The 14278-nt window shown below is 56.3% G+C and overlaps 2 protein-coding genes across 8 annotated transcripts in view; one reads left to right on the forward strand and one right to left on the reverse strand.

The window, feature by feature from the left end:
• Positions 1-9835, forward strand: part of Iqcd (IQ motif containing D) — a 21478-nt gene extending 11643 nt beyond the window's left edge. For 5 of the 7 annotated variants that reach the window (XM_033762422.1, XM_033762420.1, XM_033762425.1 and 2 more), the window contains 5 exons: positions 27-184; positions 2902-3683; positions 6389-6622; positions 8247-8318; positions 9441-9835. In XM_033762422.1, coding sequence (XP_033618313.1) covers positions 121-184; positions 2902-3683; positions 6389-6622; positions 8247-8318; positions 9441-9731 — 1443 coding nt within the window. In that variant the 5' untranslated portion in view covers positions 27-120 and the 3' untranslated portion in view covers positions 9732-9835. The remainder of the gene's footprint in view (positions 1-26; positions 185-2901; positions 3684-6388; positions 6623-8246; positions 8319-9440) is intronic. The other 2 variants (XM_033762421.1, XM_033762426.1) reach the window with 2 other exon arrangements.
• Positions 9836-10509: 674 nt separating this feature from the next.
• Positions 10510-14267, reverse strand: Rita1 (RBPJ interacting and tubulin associated 1). The gene is made up of 4 exons (XM_010604514.3): positions 13891-14267; positions 13629-13766; positions 12901-13266; positions 10510-11432 (listed from the first exon to the last, which is right to left on the reverse strand). Exons 3-4 carry the CDS (start codon positions 13167-13169, stop codon positions 10943-10945), a joined length of 759 nt encoding a protein of 252 aa, XP_010602816.1. The 5' UTR covers positions 13170-13266; positions 13629-13766; positions 13891-14267; the 3' UTR covers positions 10510-10942.
• Positions 14268-14278: the final 11 nt, after the last annotated feature.

The raw sequence follows: 14278 nt of genomic DNA on the forward strand, positions 1-14278 counted from the left end.
GGATTGCGTTTCCATTTCCATACCAGACCCTCCGCTCACAGGTTGCAGTGGCCCATGATATTTCATCAGCTCAGGTCCCTGATTGTAAGCAACAGAAGCTGAGCCTGGCTAAGCGAAAGGATGAAGGGAACGCCGAAGAGCCAGCCTCAGAATGCACAGAAGCCAAAACGTTCCGGGCATCTGGGTAAGAGGACCCTGAGGGATGGCCGGAAGCGTTCCCGTGTGTGTGTGTGTGTGTGTGTGTGTGTGTGTGTGTGTGTCCCTTCTTCCGGAGAAAGCACGCAGAGCTCCTCACCTGACAGTGTCACCTGGACTGCTGTGACAGAGTACCGGAGGCCAACATCTCAGAAGGGGGCTCACGGCCTCAGGGCCTCCGTCCATGGTCAGCTGGCTCCGTGGCTTCGGCCCTGTGGTACACCACAAGCGTCATGGCGGAAGCTCATAGAGGAAATCGCTCACCTTGTGGTGGCCAGGAATGTGGGTCAGGGTCCCAATATCCCCCTCACAGACTCGGCTCCCAAAGCACATACTCCTCTCTAGTCGGCTCCTTCTCCTAACGGTCCCACCCCCTCCCAATAGCCCCCAGGCTGGGAACTAAGTGCTCAGCACCTGGGCTTTGGAGGAGAGGAGAAAGCAAGCATTCCTCAAAGGAAAACCGGGTGCTGTCACTTCCCATAGAGGAAATGGGTCACACAAGGCCAAGATGCCACTGCCCACTGCGCACTCCAGGAACTCTTCATCCTCCATCCAAACTTCCTGTCCCCATTGGCTGGGATTCCCAAGGGCCCCACCCGTCTCTCCTGGTCACCCACCTGAGAACTCTTTGTCATTCGTTCAACCCTGGTGGTTCTTTCTTTAAAACATTTCTCAAGCCAGGAGTGGTGACCCACACCTGTAATCCCAGCACTCAGGAGGCTGAGGCAGGAGGATTGCTAATGTTCAAGGGCAACCTGAGCTACATAGTGAGTTCAAGACCAGCCCGAAACACATAGCGAGACCCTATCTAAAAATAACAAATAAACGTAAACAAATCATTCCTCACATCCACAGTGAAACTAAAAGTGGCATGAGTAACTGTACAACTCAGGTTTCCTGTTGCCGAGACACAATACCCAATACCTGCAGCTTACAGGAAGAGAGGGTTAGTTTAGCTCTCAGTTTCAGGGGATACAGTCCGTGGAGAGCTGGCTCCGTGGCAGGAATATCATGGCAGAAAGATGTAGTGGAGCAGCTGCTTAGTTTATGGCGCCCAGGAAACAGAGCAAGTCAGAGAAGAGGGCAAGGACCAGCTATTGTCCCCGTAGGTCACACCTCCCTGACCACAAAGGAGCCCACCAGTGCCTAGGTAGCTCCCAAGCTGGTCAGGTCGACACAAGCAGGTTATACGTGGTGGCAGCAGGTGTCTCTCCAGGGTGATGGCTGGTTTTTCAGCCCTGTGGCAAAAGCGGTGCTCAAAGTGGAGAAACCCCTGCTTTCCCTGAGAAAGATGGATGCTAAAGAATTAGACGTTGATGGCGGTGCCTCACGAGGGGACAGGGACGGAGAAGGGCAGGCTGAGGTGGGGTGGCATTAGGAGTCCCTGATCCTGAGCTGTTGGGAATCCACAGGTGCATCGAAAACCAGTCCCCAAGTTGAGGCTGCTGTCTCCCTGGGCAGGCAGTCAGTATTTACTGAGCGTTCATCGTCCGGCACCTGTGCTGGGAGTGGATTCCTGTTTTACATCCGAGGGAGCCCCGGCTGTGGGGACTAAATAACCGGCCAGAGTCACCAGCAAGGACTGGTGCCCAAAGGAGGGGCTCCCACAAAGCTTCGGCTCGACGTGTGCTCCGGAGCCCACATAAACCCATGATTTGTGTCACTGTGGATTTTTCTGAAGTCGTCTTTTTAATGAGCTTATTATTTCATGATTGTAGTTACAGAAAAACTGCCAGCACAGCCCGAGTTCTGTATGCCCCCCACTCAGTGCCCCCTAACGTTCACATCTTGTAAAAACACGGTCTGTGGTCACCCCTGGTAAATCAAGGCAGCTACAGCTCTGCTCAGTGTGCATGATTTCTCCGGTTGTCCCACTGATGTCATTTTGCTATTCCAGGATCCAATCCAGGGTGCAGCACTGAAATTTTGGTGAATTTTTTTAAAAAATTTTTGACACAGGATCTTGCTGTGTAGTCCAGGCTGGCCTTAAACTATGCAGCCCCAGCTGCCTCAAACTCATGGTGATCCTCCTGCCTCAGCCTCCCAAATGCTAGGATTACAGGTGTGCACCACCATGCAAAGCTCCCCCACCACTTTTTTAAATCAACACTCAAAAATCAGTGACAATATGCTGTTCCTCATCCTGTCTGCCCCCTCCTGTCCTGCTGGTCTCTGCTGGCTGCAAGGCCCTGGCTCCTTTGTCCCTTGGCTCCAGCCAACAGAAGGCACCGACAGAGCAGAGGACAAAAGGAAGGAGAACCTGGGTGTGTCCACCCTGCTGGCTTGGGGTCAGGCAGCCCCCAGCTTCCCACCTCCAGCTCCGCTCCGTAGGTGGTGGCTTCCTGGCTCTGACAGTTGCTGGGTGACTTCGTCTTCCCAGGGCGGGTCAGCCTGTCACCTCTTCCATTGCCCACGTAACCCGATCCCTATACATAAATCCTCGGGTGGGGCCAGTGCAGGGAGGGCAGAAAGGTGGCCCTGGCCTCCCACATCATAAATCCGTCCTCTTCCTGCCTGGCACCTGCGCCTGGGACCCACCTGCACCCTTGGTCCCCCTTCCGTGGTGGCCCAAATACTGTCACCAAGCTAAATGCTCTCAGGGAAAGGCTGGGACTGAGAGCCAGCGTGCCACAGATGACTGCCACTGTCAACCGTGTGGGCCCAGGCCCGTCAGCGTGGCGCTCATGCCCTTTCCTTCCTGTACAGGGTCGCCGGGGACAGAGAGCATCAAGAAGGTGCACAGAGATCCGGCTGCTCCCAACATGGCCGTGGACATCCTCGCCGTGGCCCCGCTCTGCCAAGTCCCTGACGTCAGCCGAATCCCGCTGAAGGCAGAGCTGTCTCCAAAGCCGGCCGAACCACTGAAGGCCTTGGTCCCCTCAAAGTCCAAACTCGCCACCATCGAGGCCAAGAGGATCATGTCCGTCCTGGACGAGGCCATCTCCAAGGTGGAGCTGGTCACCCTGCTGTGGGACGCGGCCAGCCAGCTGGAGGCCCTGGCGGGGGTGCGCGAGGACCTCTTGGGGGCACTGAGGGAGCACGGGGCCCTGTGCCAGGCCCTGCTGGAGGGCGTGGGTGACCTGCAGGAAAAAGCGCGGCGGCTGCAGGAAGAGGAGGAGGAGGCCGAGGAGGCCTGGCTCTGCGACCGCCGCCACTCCATGGAGCTGCGCAAAGCCAGCCTCCCGCCTCTCACGCAGCAGATCAGGGACTCCACCAAGAACATCCTGAGGGTCCTGCTCAGTGACCCCCAGGCCACCAAGCTCCTGCAGATGCAGGCACTGCGCCGAAGCGTGGGGGCCCAGTGCTTCCTGGAGAGCCTGGTGGAGCTGCGGGGCTTCCTGTTCGAGAAGCTCCTCACCAGCCCCATGCAGGCACGGGAGAAGGCCCAGTTCCTGCAGGACATCAGCAGACGGAACCAGAGGAACCAGGAGGCCATCGATATGCTCGAGAAAGAACTAGCGGCGAGGCTGAAGAACAGGGACACGGAGGTACGGCTCCCAGCACTGGTCCAGTCCTGCGTGGAGCTGGCCCACATATCTGGTGGTTGTTGGGAATTGTTATTTTTCCGTGATTGAGATAGCTCTGTTCCATCCGATTGCCCCACAAAGGTTGTTCGGAGCACTTCCTGGGTGACAGGTCTTATAATAAGCCCATGTGCTTTCAGCCTCACAGAGGTCACAGTCCAAGAGGTGGGTATTAACTCACTTAATTACAGTTCTGAGAAGTATAATAAAGGGTAAGTACAGGGTGTTAGAATGATACAGGACAACGGAATGGGGACCCTAAAGGTTAGGGACACTAAAGCCAAGGCATGAAGACTGAACGGGAGTGAATCAGGCAAGAGGGCCAGGCCAGGACTTGACGAGACTCTGTATTCTACAGAGGACCATGTAGACTACATTAGCCTCGGTGGGTCCCATGGTGAACTACACACGGAACCCTGCTGTTACCCAGTGAAAGCAGCTATAAATAATATGTAAATATGGCCGTGTTCCAGGAAAACTTTATTTACAGCCGGCTGTGGTGGCACATGCCTGTAACCTGAGAGCTCTGGGAGGCTGAGGCAGGAGGATCCTAAGGTGAAGCCCAGGCCGGACAACTTAGCAAAAAACCCTGTCTCGAAATAAAAATAAAAAGGCCTAGAGATGTAGCTCAGTGGTAGAGCACCCGCTGGCTTCCATCCCCAGCTTCTCATAAACAAACAAAACCCCAGCATGTTGGGGAGCAAAAGGAAGGAGAGAGATGGTGCTGAGGAGAGGGCAGGGACGGACCCCACAGGGCCTTGTGTCCTATCAGCGGACTTGATCTTTGTTCTGAGAGCAAGGGGCAAGCCGGAGGGGTGGAAGCACTCGATTTTTTTTCAGAGCCAGGGATGAAACTGAGCTACCTCCAGCCCGCCAGAAGAATTTTTAAGGGATATGGTAACCCATCCTCCAGCCTGATAAGAACCACAGACACATACTGTGTGTTTTGCCTTAAATGTGTGTCTCTGTAATGAAAAGGCTGGCACTGGTGGGCAGCCCTGTGTCTGACGATGTCTCGAGTCTGGGTTCTCTCACTTGGCTTCTCTGCTGTCCCCACCGTGGGACTCTTATTTAACTGTAGGCCTGCGAGGGCGCCACCTGGAGGCTGCAGGCAGCATTTCCGTGGGTGTCTAGGTCACACCCGGCACAGAGGGACGCTGGGAAAGGTAGTCCCAGCCAAACCCCCGGCTCCACAGCCTTGGGGGACGGCAGGTCAGGGCTGGTAGAGGGCCCGGGTGGCCACAGGCTCTTCCATCTTCATTGCACCAGAGGAGCGATGCAAGGCCCTGGGAAGCTATGCATCACCCTCCCTCCCTCCCTTCGTAGTTCTCCCTGAGACAGAGTTTGCTGATAAATATTTGTGTCAGTGTGTGTGTGTGTGTGTGTGTGTGTGTGTGTGTGTGTGTGTGTGTTTGTGTGTGTGTTACTGGAGCTTCAACTCAGAGCCTGTGCACTGAACTACATCTCCAGCCCTTTTTATTTTTGAGACAGGGCTCGGTAAGTTGCCCATGCTGCACTCAAACTTACAATCCTGCTGCCTCAGCTTCCCAGAGTGCTGGGGTTACAGGCGTGCTCCCCCATGCTCAGCAGTGTATTATTAGATTTAGGTCTGGCTCCCTGACAAGAGAACAGGGGCTTGTCCTGCTGGCCTGCTGTGCATCCCCAGTGAGCCCAGCACAGGAGGGGTGTGACATGTTTATGGAGTGGGCAGATGACAGTCCGCAGGGTGCTGACCCAGGGAGGGGACATCGTCTAGGACAGGTTGAAGGCTGTGGCTGGAGGCTTGGGCTCTTCCAGTTGGACTGTTCTTTCCAGATGGGCAAAGTTCATCATGTCACTGAGCCTCAGTGTAGAATGAGGGGTGACAGTAGTCAGGGTATTGTGGGATTCGGCAAGAAAAGCTCTGAGCACTAAGGATCCCGCCCAAGCTGAGACCCAGAACCTGCGCACAGAGCCCCACTCACAGGACAGCACAGGAAGTGAGTTCAGAGCCCCCAAGCCCCATTGCCTGCTGATGCCAGACACAGCTCCAGGGTGTTCAGACAGGTCACAGTGTCCTTGGGAAGCCTGCTTATAAAATGGTGCCATCCTCAAGCCAGGTGGGGTGGCACACACCTGTAACCCCAACCTTCAGGAGTCTCAGGCAGGAAGATCACAAGTTTGAGCCCAAACTGTGCAACTTCGCAAGACCTTATCTTAAAAAATAAAAATGGCTGGGGATGTAGCTCAGTGCAAAGGTGCTGAGTTCAATGCTCAGTACCAGAAGAAAGAACAAAACAGTACCATCCTCCATCCCCATTCCTGTTTAGAATCAGCCCAAGCCAGTCACAAGCCAGGTTCTGGCCAGAAGGAACAGCCCCGGGTGCCCCTGTAGTCCGTGTGGGACCCACACCTTCCTGCTTCCTGCCAAGCCTCTGCCGACTAGGCCCTCCCGCTGTGACTGGGGGTATGAGGCTGCCCCAGACCTGTAAGGGTGGCCAGGAACACCGGTTCTGCACCGACACACTTGGCTTCACACCCCCAGACTGTCCTTGCCTCCTGGAGCCTCGGTTTCCCCTCTGCGGTCGGCAGTCGCTGACCCCTGCCAGGCAGGTTGAGGGTGGAACTGGGTGCGGTGGCAGTGGAGGGTGACCGGGCGGGGGCTGATGGAGCCATCTCCTGCTGGCCAGGTGGAGAAGGAGAACTTCGTGATCCAGGAGCTGAAGAAACACCTGCACCAGGTGCTCAAACTCTCGGAGCACAGCCTGCTGCGCATGAAGCAGGATGCAGAGAAGCAGCAGAAGGCCGACTTCCGAGCCTCGCAGGCCAGGATGGCCAAGACGCAGCAGGAGATCCTGACGCTGAGCTCGCAATACCACAGCCTGGTGTCGGAGAACCGCGAGGCAGAGCAGGCGCTGCGCAAGGTGAGGAGGTGACGCGGGGCTGGGCAGAGCGGGGCTGCCCAGGCGCGGAAGCCAGAGCCCGGGCAGGAGGGGCAGAAAGCGTTGCCGCAGCACAGCCCCTGACCTGCGGCGCCTTCAGTCCCCACCGGCTTGGAGGCCATGAAACTCAGGCAGACTGAACTTCCACCCGTGAGAACGGGGCACCGCGACAGTGGGCATGGAGGTGAGGGGCGGGTGCAGTCGGCGCTCAGGGACAGCGGCTCCTCACTTCCCAGCTCTGCTGTCACCTGGGCCGGACCAGGACCAGCTCACGTCCAGCTTCCCGATTTTTCCCTCCCCAGGGGCGTTGCAGGCCTTTTTTTGAGCTTCTGGTGGAAGTCACCGCCCCTCTCCCAGAGGGAAGGCGGAGATACCCAGCTCATCCTGGTGGGCAGTGCTGGGGATCAGAGCCCTGAAGCAGCCACCACGGAGGGAGAACCCCAGCTCTGTGGCAGGGTCTCACCATGCAGTCCAGGCTGGCCTGAAACTCATGGCAAGCCTCTTGCCTCAGCCTTCCAAGTGCTGAGATTATAGGGGTTGCCACCACAGCCAGCAACGTATCAACTTGATCCATTTTACTTCCTCTTCCCCTCCCCTCCCTCATGTCTTCCCCCTTCCCTTCCGGTTTCCACAAAGTCTATCTCCTTGTTTGCTATCATCTACCTTATATTTGGCTTTTAAAATTATGTATACTTTGGGTTTCTCATATAAGAGAATCTATGTGCTATTTAACCTTTCGCGTATGTCTGATTTATTTCACTTAGCGTTATGGTCTCAAGGCGCACCCATTTTCCTACAAATGACTCTAATGTATCCTTTTTCCTGGCTCTGTAATATGCCATTATATATCTCTCTCATATATATCTCACATTTTCTTTATCCATTCATGTGTTGATAAACATACAAGTTGCAGAGCTGATCTTTTCAAAACAAAATTAGCTCATGTCTGTCCTTACCACACCCAAATTCATGCAATGCCTTTCCCTCTTCCTTACCTAGGAATCTAAAGTCTCCTGCTGACCTGTTGTCAGTGACAGACTCTCACTTGGACCTCATCAAGGACCAATCCAGCCTGGTCACACCATTCTAACCACACTGGCTGATTTCTCTCCCTCCCTCCATTCCTTCCCTTCCTTTCATTTATTTATTTTTATTTGAGGTAAGTGGCAGAACCACTGAGCTAAATCCCCGGCCCCTCTTTTCCTTCATTTTAGACAGAGTCTTGCTATGTAGCCCAGGCTGGCCTTGAAATCACAGTGACCCCTCCTGCCTCTGCCTGGCAAGTGCTGAGTTACAGGTGTGCACCACTATGCCCAGCAGATTTCTGTTCTTTAAACATCACCACCCTGTTCCCACCTCAGGACCTTTACACATGTCACTCCTTCTGCCTAGAATGTTCTGGAGTCGAACTGCTGACTTAAATCCAAGCTCCACTACCTACTACTTCTATTACCTTGGGCAAATGAGTTATCATGTCTGTCTCAGTCTCCTCATCTGTGAAATGGGGAACTGAGAATTCTGCCAGCACTGTGATACACAGTGCTCTGGGCTGGTCACTGTTCCTAGTACCCCATCAGACAACAACTGTTTGGATTTTTTTTTTTAGAAAAAATATAAAGTGGAGACAGAAATTGAGAACTGGATCCAGAAATACGACACAGAGATGAGTGAAAAGCAGGTATTTGTTGCTAAGTCTCTTTCTCATGCTTTTCCAAGACCCTGGAGGCTTGGGAGAAGCCTCGTGTCCAGGATCTGGGCCACATTCCTGGCCTCCTCTGGGGCCCTGCAGTAGCCCAGGGTGTCCCAGCTGGGCTGCAGGTGAAGAGTGGGAGGGAAGGGCAGCAGCTGTGAGTCTCCATGGACCTCGCTCAGGCTCTCTGCCTGGCTCTGCTCCTCCAGCACAGGTCCCTCCGGCCGAGGGGGTCCAGGTGTGGGGGAAACAAAGTCTCTGTTATCCTCAAAGGTGCCAATCCTGTGCCACCTACCAGCTGTGTGGCCTCAGGACAGGCCCTCTCTGGTCAAGCGAGGCAGCAGTCTCTGTCTCGGGCCACGGTGGGAGCTGGGGCAGTGGCTGTACTCAGGAGAGGTGGCCTACAAACAGGAACCCAGGCCCCGCTCCAGGTACCCCTGGTGACCCACGGTCCCAGCACACTGCCTGGGGGGCTCTGCAGGCCGGGCTCTTGTTTCTCTGCGTCCGATGAGGGTTAGGCTGGAGTGCGGCTCAGTGGCAGAGCGAAGCTGTGTGCAAGGCCCTGGGTTCCACCTCTGCCTGGCGCCACAAACAGAATCCAGTAAGGGCTGTGGGCTCCTGGCTGGCAGGGACCCTGTCCACCCAGCGCCACGTGCTCCAAAGCGCTCAGCTTCTGGGAGATGATTGCTGGGTGTTAGTGGGAGGGGACAGGGAGGGCAGGAAGGTGGGACAGCAGGAGCTGTGCTGAGACAGCAGCCGGGGACACAGTCTGTCCCTGGGTTTCTGCGAGACCCACTGCTTCCTTGGCCACAGTGGCCACTCCCGCGTCCTCTCTGCGCACTGAGTCCCTCGTCCAGAACATTATGTCCATCAGGCCATTTGATCCCAGGCTTTGGAGTTGTCTGGGATGAGAAGGAACAGGCTTATCGGTGACAAAGGCCCTTCAGGGGCTGCGACTCAGCTGTCAGCCCTCGCATCCGGGCTCTTTCCTTGTCCCGAGTGAGTTCTGCTGGGTTCTCCCCGGGGCAGGCAGGGCTCCCAAGTCCCCTGTGTCCACCTGGGTAGGTGGGGGTGTGGGGGGCGCCCTGAGCCCCGCCGCCACCCCACCAGGAGGAGTTCGAGGACCTTCGGACAGTTCACAAGGAGGAGAAGCAGCAGCTGGAGGAGCTGAGGCGGCGGCACCAGGTGCTGGTTGAGGAGTTCAGCCAGATCCAGGCCGAGCGCGAGGTCAGCTCCCAGAAGAGGCTGGAGGCAGAGCGCGAGATGCTGCGCATGGTGCGGGCGGCCGCGCTCATCCAGGCCGTGTGGAAGGGCTACCTGGTGCGCTCCATGCTGCGCTCCAAGAAGAAGCGCGGCAGGGGCAAGAGCACGGGCAAGGGCAAGGGCAAGGGCAGGAAGTGAGCCCTCCCCGCCCAGCGGGGCCCAGGTCAGCAGAGCCCGGGTTCAGGGCTTCCGCGATGCTTTTCAAATTAAAAGAATTCAAAGCTTTGAATTACATTCAAGGGAACACTACCAATGAGCGTTTCTTTCTCTGCCCCGGGCTGTGGGCAGCCAACTCTGGGGTAGACTCAGGTGGCGCCAAGGTGCTGGCTGCAGCCCCTTCTGTTCCTGCCCAAAGCTGGGACGGCTGTGACAGGTGAGTCCCAGAGGGCAGCAGGGCCCAGAGCCTCATAGCCCTTAGATGGCATCGTCCGCAGGCCGACGCAATGCCCACCACCCAAGTGCCACCCCCACACCACAGCCTGTGCCAACTACCCTCAGAGCATCTACAGATGGGAGGAAAGAGGTATTGTGGGGGGACCTACTAAAACCAGTGGGGAAACGCATTCAAAGTGCATTAGCTGGCCAGGCGTGGCGGTGCACGCCTGCAATCCCAGCACTCAGGAGGCTGATGCAGGAGGATCACTGTGAGTTCGAGACCAGCCTGGGCTACACAGTGAGATCCAGGTCAGTCTCACTATATGAGTGAGACCCTGTCTCAAAAAAACAACAACAACAATAACAAAAAAACCAAAAAACAAAGTGCATTAGCTGCATATGGCAGGAAACACCTGTAATCCCAGCACTCGGGAGGCTGAGGCAGGAGAATCACTGTGAGTCCAGCAGTCTGAGAGGGATCCTTCAATCAGGCAGTGAGTGCAGCCTAACCATGGCCTACTAAGGGCAAACAAAATCAGCAACACTCAAGGATTTGATGAGCTACACATGTATTTAATATGTGGAAATAAATACACAAATTTCAAAGAAAACCCCTCTAATGCCTCCAGATTCAGGAGGACCCTGGGTCCTGAGCAGGAAGCGGGCCTGGAGGGAGGGAGGTGGGAAGGACCTCCCCCTGGCTGGTAAGTCACACGTGGCCACTGGACAGCGTGAGGCGGAGGCCCTGGATTGGCACTGATTCCTAGTATGGCTGGGGCCGGCCAGAGGGGCTGTCTCGAGGGGCTGTCTCAAGGGGCAGCCCACAGACAGGGCAGGGAGCAAGCGACTGTCAGGATAAAAGGAGGTACTGCCCATCCATGCCTTGGGGTCCTGCAGGCGTCCTCTGCCCATGAAGGGCCCCGCCAGGGCTGAGTCCCTCCTCATGATCCCCCAGACAAAGCTGTGAAAGCAGCTCACTTCCAGGGGGGCTTTGGATTCTGGGGGACCCTGCCTCGCTGGGGAGTAGCTGGCACTGAAGCACTGACTGAGTGAGCCCTGGGGGTCACCAGAGGGCTCCGGAAGGTCACCCCTGCCCGGGGAGGCCTGGGGTCCTGAGGTCCATTTGTGTGGGGGGCACTGCTGGCTGGGTGACCGGTGCTGGGGACATGCAGACAGGTGAGGGAATGGGAACGCTCTCGCCTCAGGGGGCGCGGGGACAACCCTCGGGAGTCAGCTGCCAGCCGGGGCTGTGTCACGGAGGAGCCCCTAGGATGGACAGGGCACAGCGGGGTCTCCCTGGGGCGGGGAGAGTCACTGCCTCTGGGCGTGGTGGGCGGTGTCCAGAAGAGGCTGTGGAGCCTGACTGCATCCTGCTTGGCCAGGCGAGAGGCCTCCCAGCTGGTGCCCCCAGGATGGGAGCCAAAGAGCGACTCATCACAGTAAGACGGGGTGTGGCTGATCAGCCTGGCAGAGGAACAGCAACATCTGCGGTGAGCTGGGCGCAAAGGTCCCTCAGAACTCAACAGCACCCGGGTCCCAGCCCCAACCTGACACCCACAGAAGCAGAGCATCACCCTCTTTAGCGTCCCCGTGTCTCAGCCTGGCACCCACAGCAAGGCCACAGTCCTCTGTTGTTTTCCCCTGGGAAATGTCCAGTCCCTTAGCGTCCAGACCTCACTACCAGGCATGTGCCCCATGTCTGGCCAATTTGCATATTCTATCTTCCTGGCTATACTGATTGGCTCAAGAAAGGTCACACGAGACAAGCCTGTCCAATGACAGCCTGCCTTAGGATCTTTGTTGCTTTTGTTTTGTGAGACAGGGTCTTACTTTATAGTTCAGGCTACCTTTGAAATTACCATGTGGCCCAGCCTGGCCTGGAACTCCTGGCAATCCTCCTGCCTCAGCCTCTGGAGTGCTTGGATTACAGGAGTGCTCTACCAAACCCAGCCCTGCCTTAGGATCTTTGATGAAACTAAGAAAGAGATGTGTTTTCCCACCTGGGCTTGCTCCTTCCTAAACTGACAGGGTATCAGCCCAGAGGTGCTTATAGCCATCTCATCCTCCTGGAGACCGAGGACTCGCAGGAGGAAGACAAGCAGCACTAAGATGGAGACTGGCCATTGTCACGAGAGTTACAGGAACTCTAAATGCCCTTTTGTTGCAGAAGTCAGTTGGAGCAAATTTACTGTCACTTGCTGCTGAGAGTCCCAGGCATCCCTTGGCATCCAGGGCATTGGTTCCTGGAGGACCAGCAAGGACCAAAATCTGTAGCCCCTTGTATAAATGCGGCAGTGTTTGCATACAGCCTATGTACACCCTCCCCACACAAGGTTTCTTCTTTGTCCAAGCCACTGAGAACAATGCCAGCAGACAGCCCTGAGGCTCTTCACTGGACACCTCTTTTTTGAGGGGTTTCCAGGTTGTCCTTCAACTCACTACGTAGCCAGGCTGGCCTGGAACTCACTGAGATCCTCCTGCCTCAGCCTCCTGGGATTATAGGCATGCACCACCACTCCCCACTCCAGGCAGATACTAATCTGAAATAATCGAATTCTAATTAACTAACAATAACCATAGCACTGGCTCTTACTTTTTCTAATTGATTCATGAAGAAACAGCCAGACCCCTTCTCAAAAGGACTTGCTAATATTTAGAAACACCTTGGCCCCATCACTTCACGGGTTACCTCTCTGTGGTGGGGATTCAACATCATAGTCACCACCACCACACGGACGGAGAGCCCAGCGCGGTAGGACTCCCTTGCCCTATGCTTCTGCTCTGTAGGGGTCTCTCTTCCTGTTTTCCACACAAGTCAGTTGCAGCTTCAGAGGTCAATGTGCTTGGCCAGAGTCCCACAGTAAGTGAGCAGCAGGTGGGGCTGTAAGAGGACCTCAGGTGAAGGTGCTGAGGAAGGGACCCCCCCCCTTACCTGTATCTGTTCTTCTTCCTCGGCATGAGGGCCGGGGTGCTGCCCTCGGAGCGGGTGGTCTCACAGGTCCCCTTGCCTGGCGAGCTCTGTAAGGCCCTGGCGCCCACTGCTCTGGTTATGTCAGTCTTCTGCACCCAGGGTGGGTCAAAGCCTGGTACGGTGGGCCGGGTGCCCACAGGGCTGCCAAACAGAGACTCATCCACATAAGAAGCCCTGGCCTTGAGCCGGCAGCTGCCCCGGCAGCGGTGCTGAGGGTGGAGGGCCTGCATCTCACGAAAGGACGGCTGTACTGGGGCCGTCAGGCTGCATGTGGCCTTGGGTGACGGCGGGGGCGCTCGGCCAGCCAAACCCTGTTCCGGGGTCTCCCTGCGAAAGGCGCGTCAGGGAGGCACCTCTGAGCCAAAGGCAGTGCAGGGGAGGCGCAGTCTCTGGAGTCCCCACCCCATCCCTCCTCCAAGGGGAGCTGCCAGTCCCGGGAACATTCTGGAAATTTGACTTCTTCCAGTTGTCATGGGAAAAGGAGTGCTTACTGGCAAACATTTAATGAATCAGTTGAAAAGCACTTCTAGCAGTGCGTTCGACACATATTTACAGAATGACTGGGATATGAAGGAGAGATGGCACCAACCAGGAAACAAATCCCGGGGTGTGGGCGGGAGGCAGTTCCCTGCATTTGTGGGTTCGCATGCGGGGTGGGTGATGGCGACCAGCATGGACCCCATGCCTACCTCGCGCAGTGAGCTTTCCAAGCATCGTCTCACTTAATCCTCAACAGCACCGTGAAGTAGCTTTGATTATATCCATTTTACGGGTCACAAATCTGGGGCTTCAAAAGGTGAAGTCATGTGCGGGTCACGCCTAAAAAGCTACAACAGTGGAAGCGGAATTTGAACCTGAGAGAAATCCAGCTTGTGCGCTTAACCACTCTGCTTCCTGGGGGCTGCTGCCCTGTCCACATTCTCCGATCCCTGCAGCCTTGGGTTATCTTACCTGAGCATCTCGGCTTGCGGATACGACCATCGGCGCCCCTTCCCCGGGTCTGGGCCACTCGACCGGAGCTCAGTGCATCCAAGGTCCTAATCTGCAGCCTGGAAGGCTCATGGACCCGGGATCCCAGGCAGCTCTGACTGCGGGGACCCCGCGCCGGGGTACTCAGCTCTAGAAGCCGGCTCTAGCGACGCGTGCTCGGCGCGTGCATCCAGCAACCAGCAACTAGCAGCAGCTAGGCTGATACGGGCCGGACCATTCATGCCGCGGGACAGGGGAGCACACCCTACCTCAGGCCGCGGAATCCTGCAAAATAGGCGTAGTTCCTCCAGCGCCAGCCGGAGGTGTGCGTGCAAGCAGCCCGGGCTGCAGCCAGGCCGCGTGTACGTGG

This window comes from Fukomys damarensis, unplaced genomic scaffold (assembly GCF_012274545.1).
Source record: "Fukomys damarensis isolate Sample0158 unplaced genomic scaffold, DMR_v1.0_HiC HiC_scaffold_12, whole genome shotgun sequence".
NCBI lineage: Eukaryota > Metazoa > Chordata > Mammalia > Rodentia > Bathyergidae > Fukomys > Fukomys damarensis.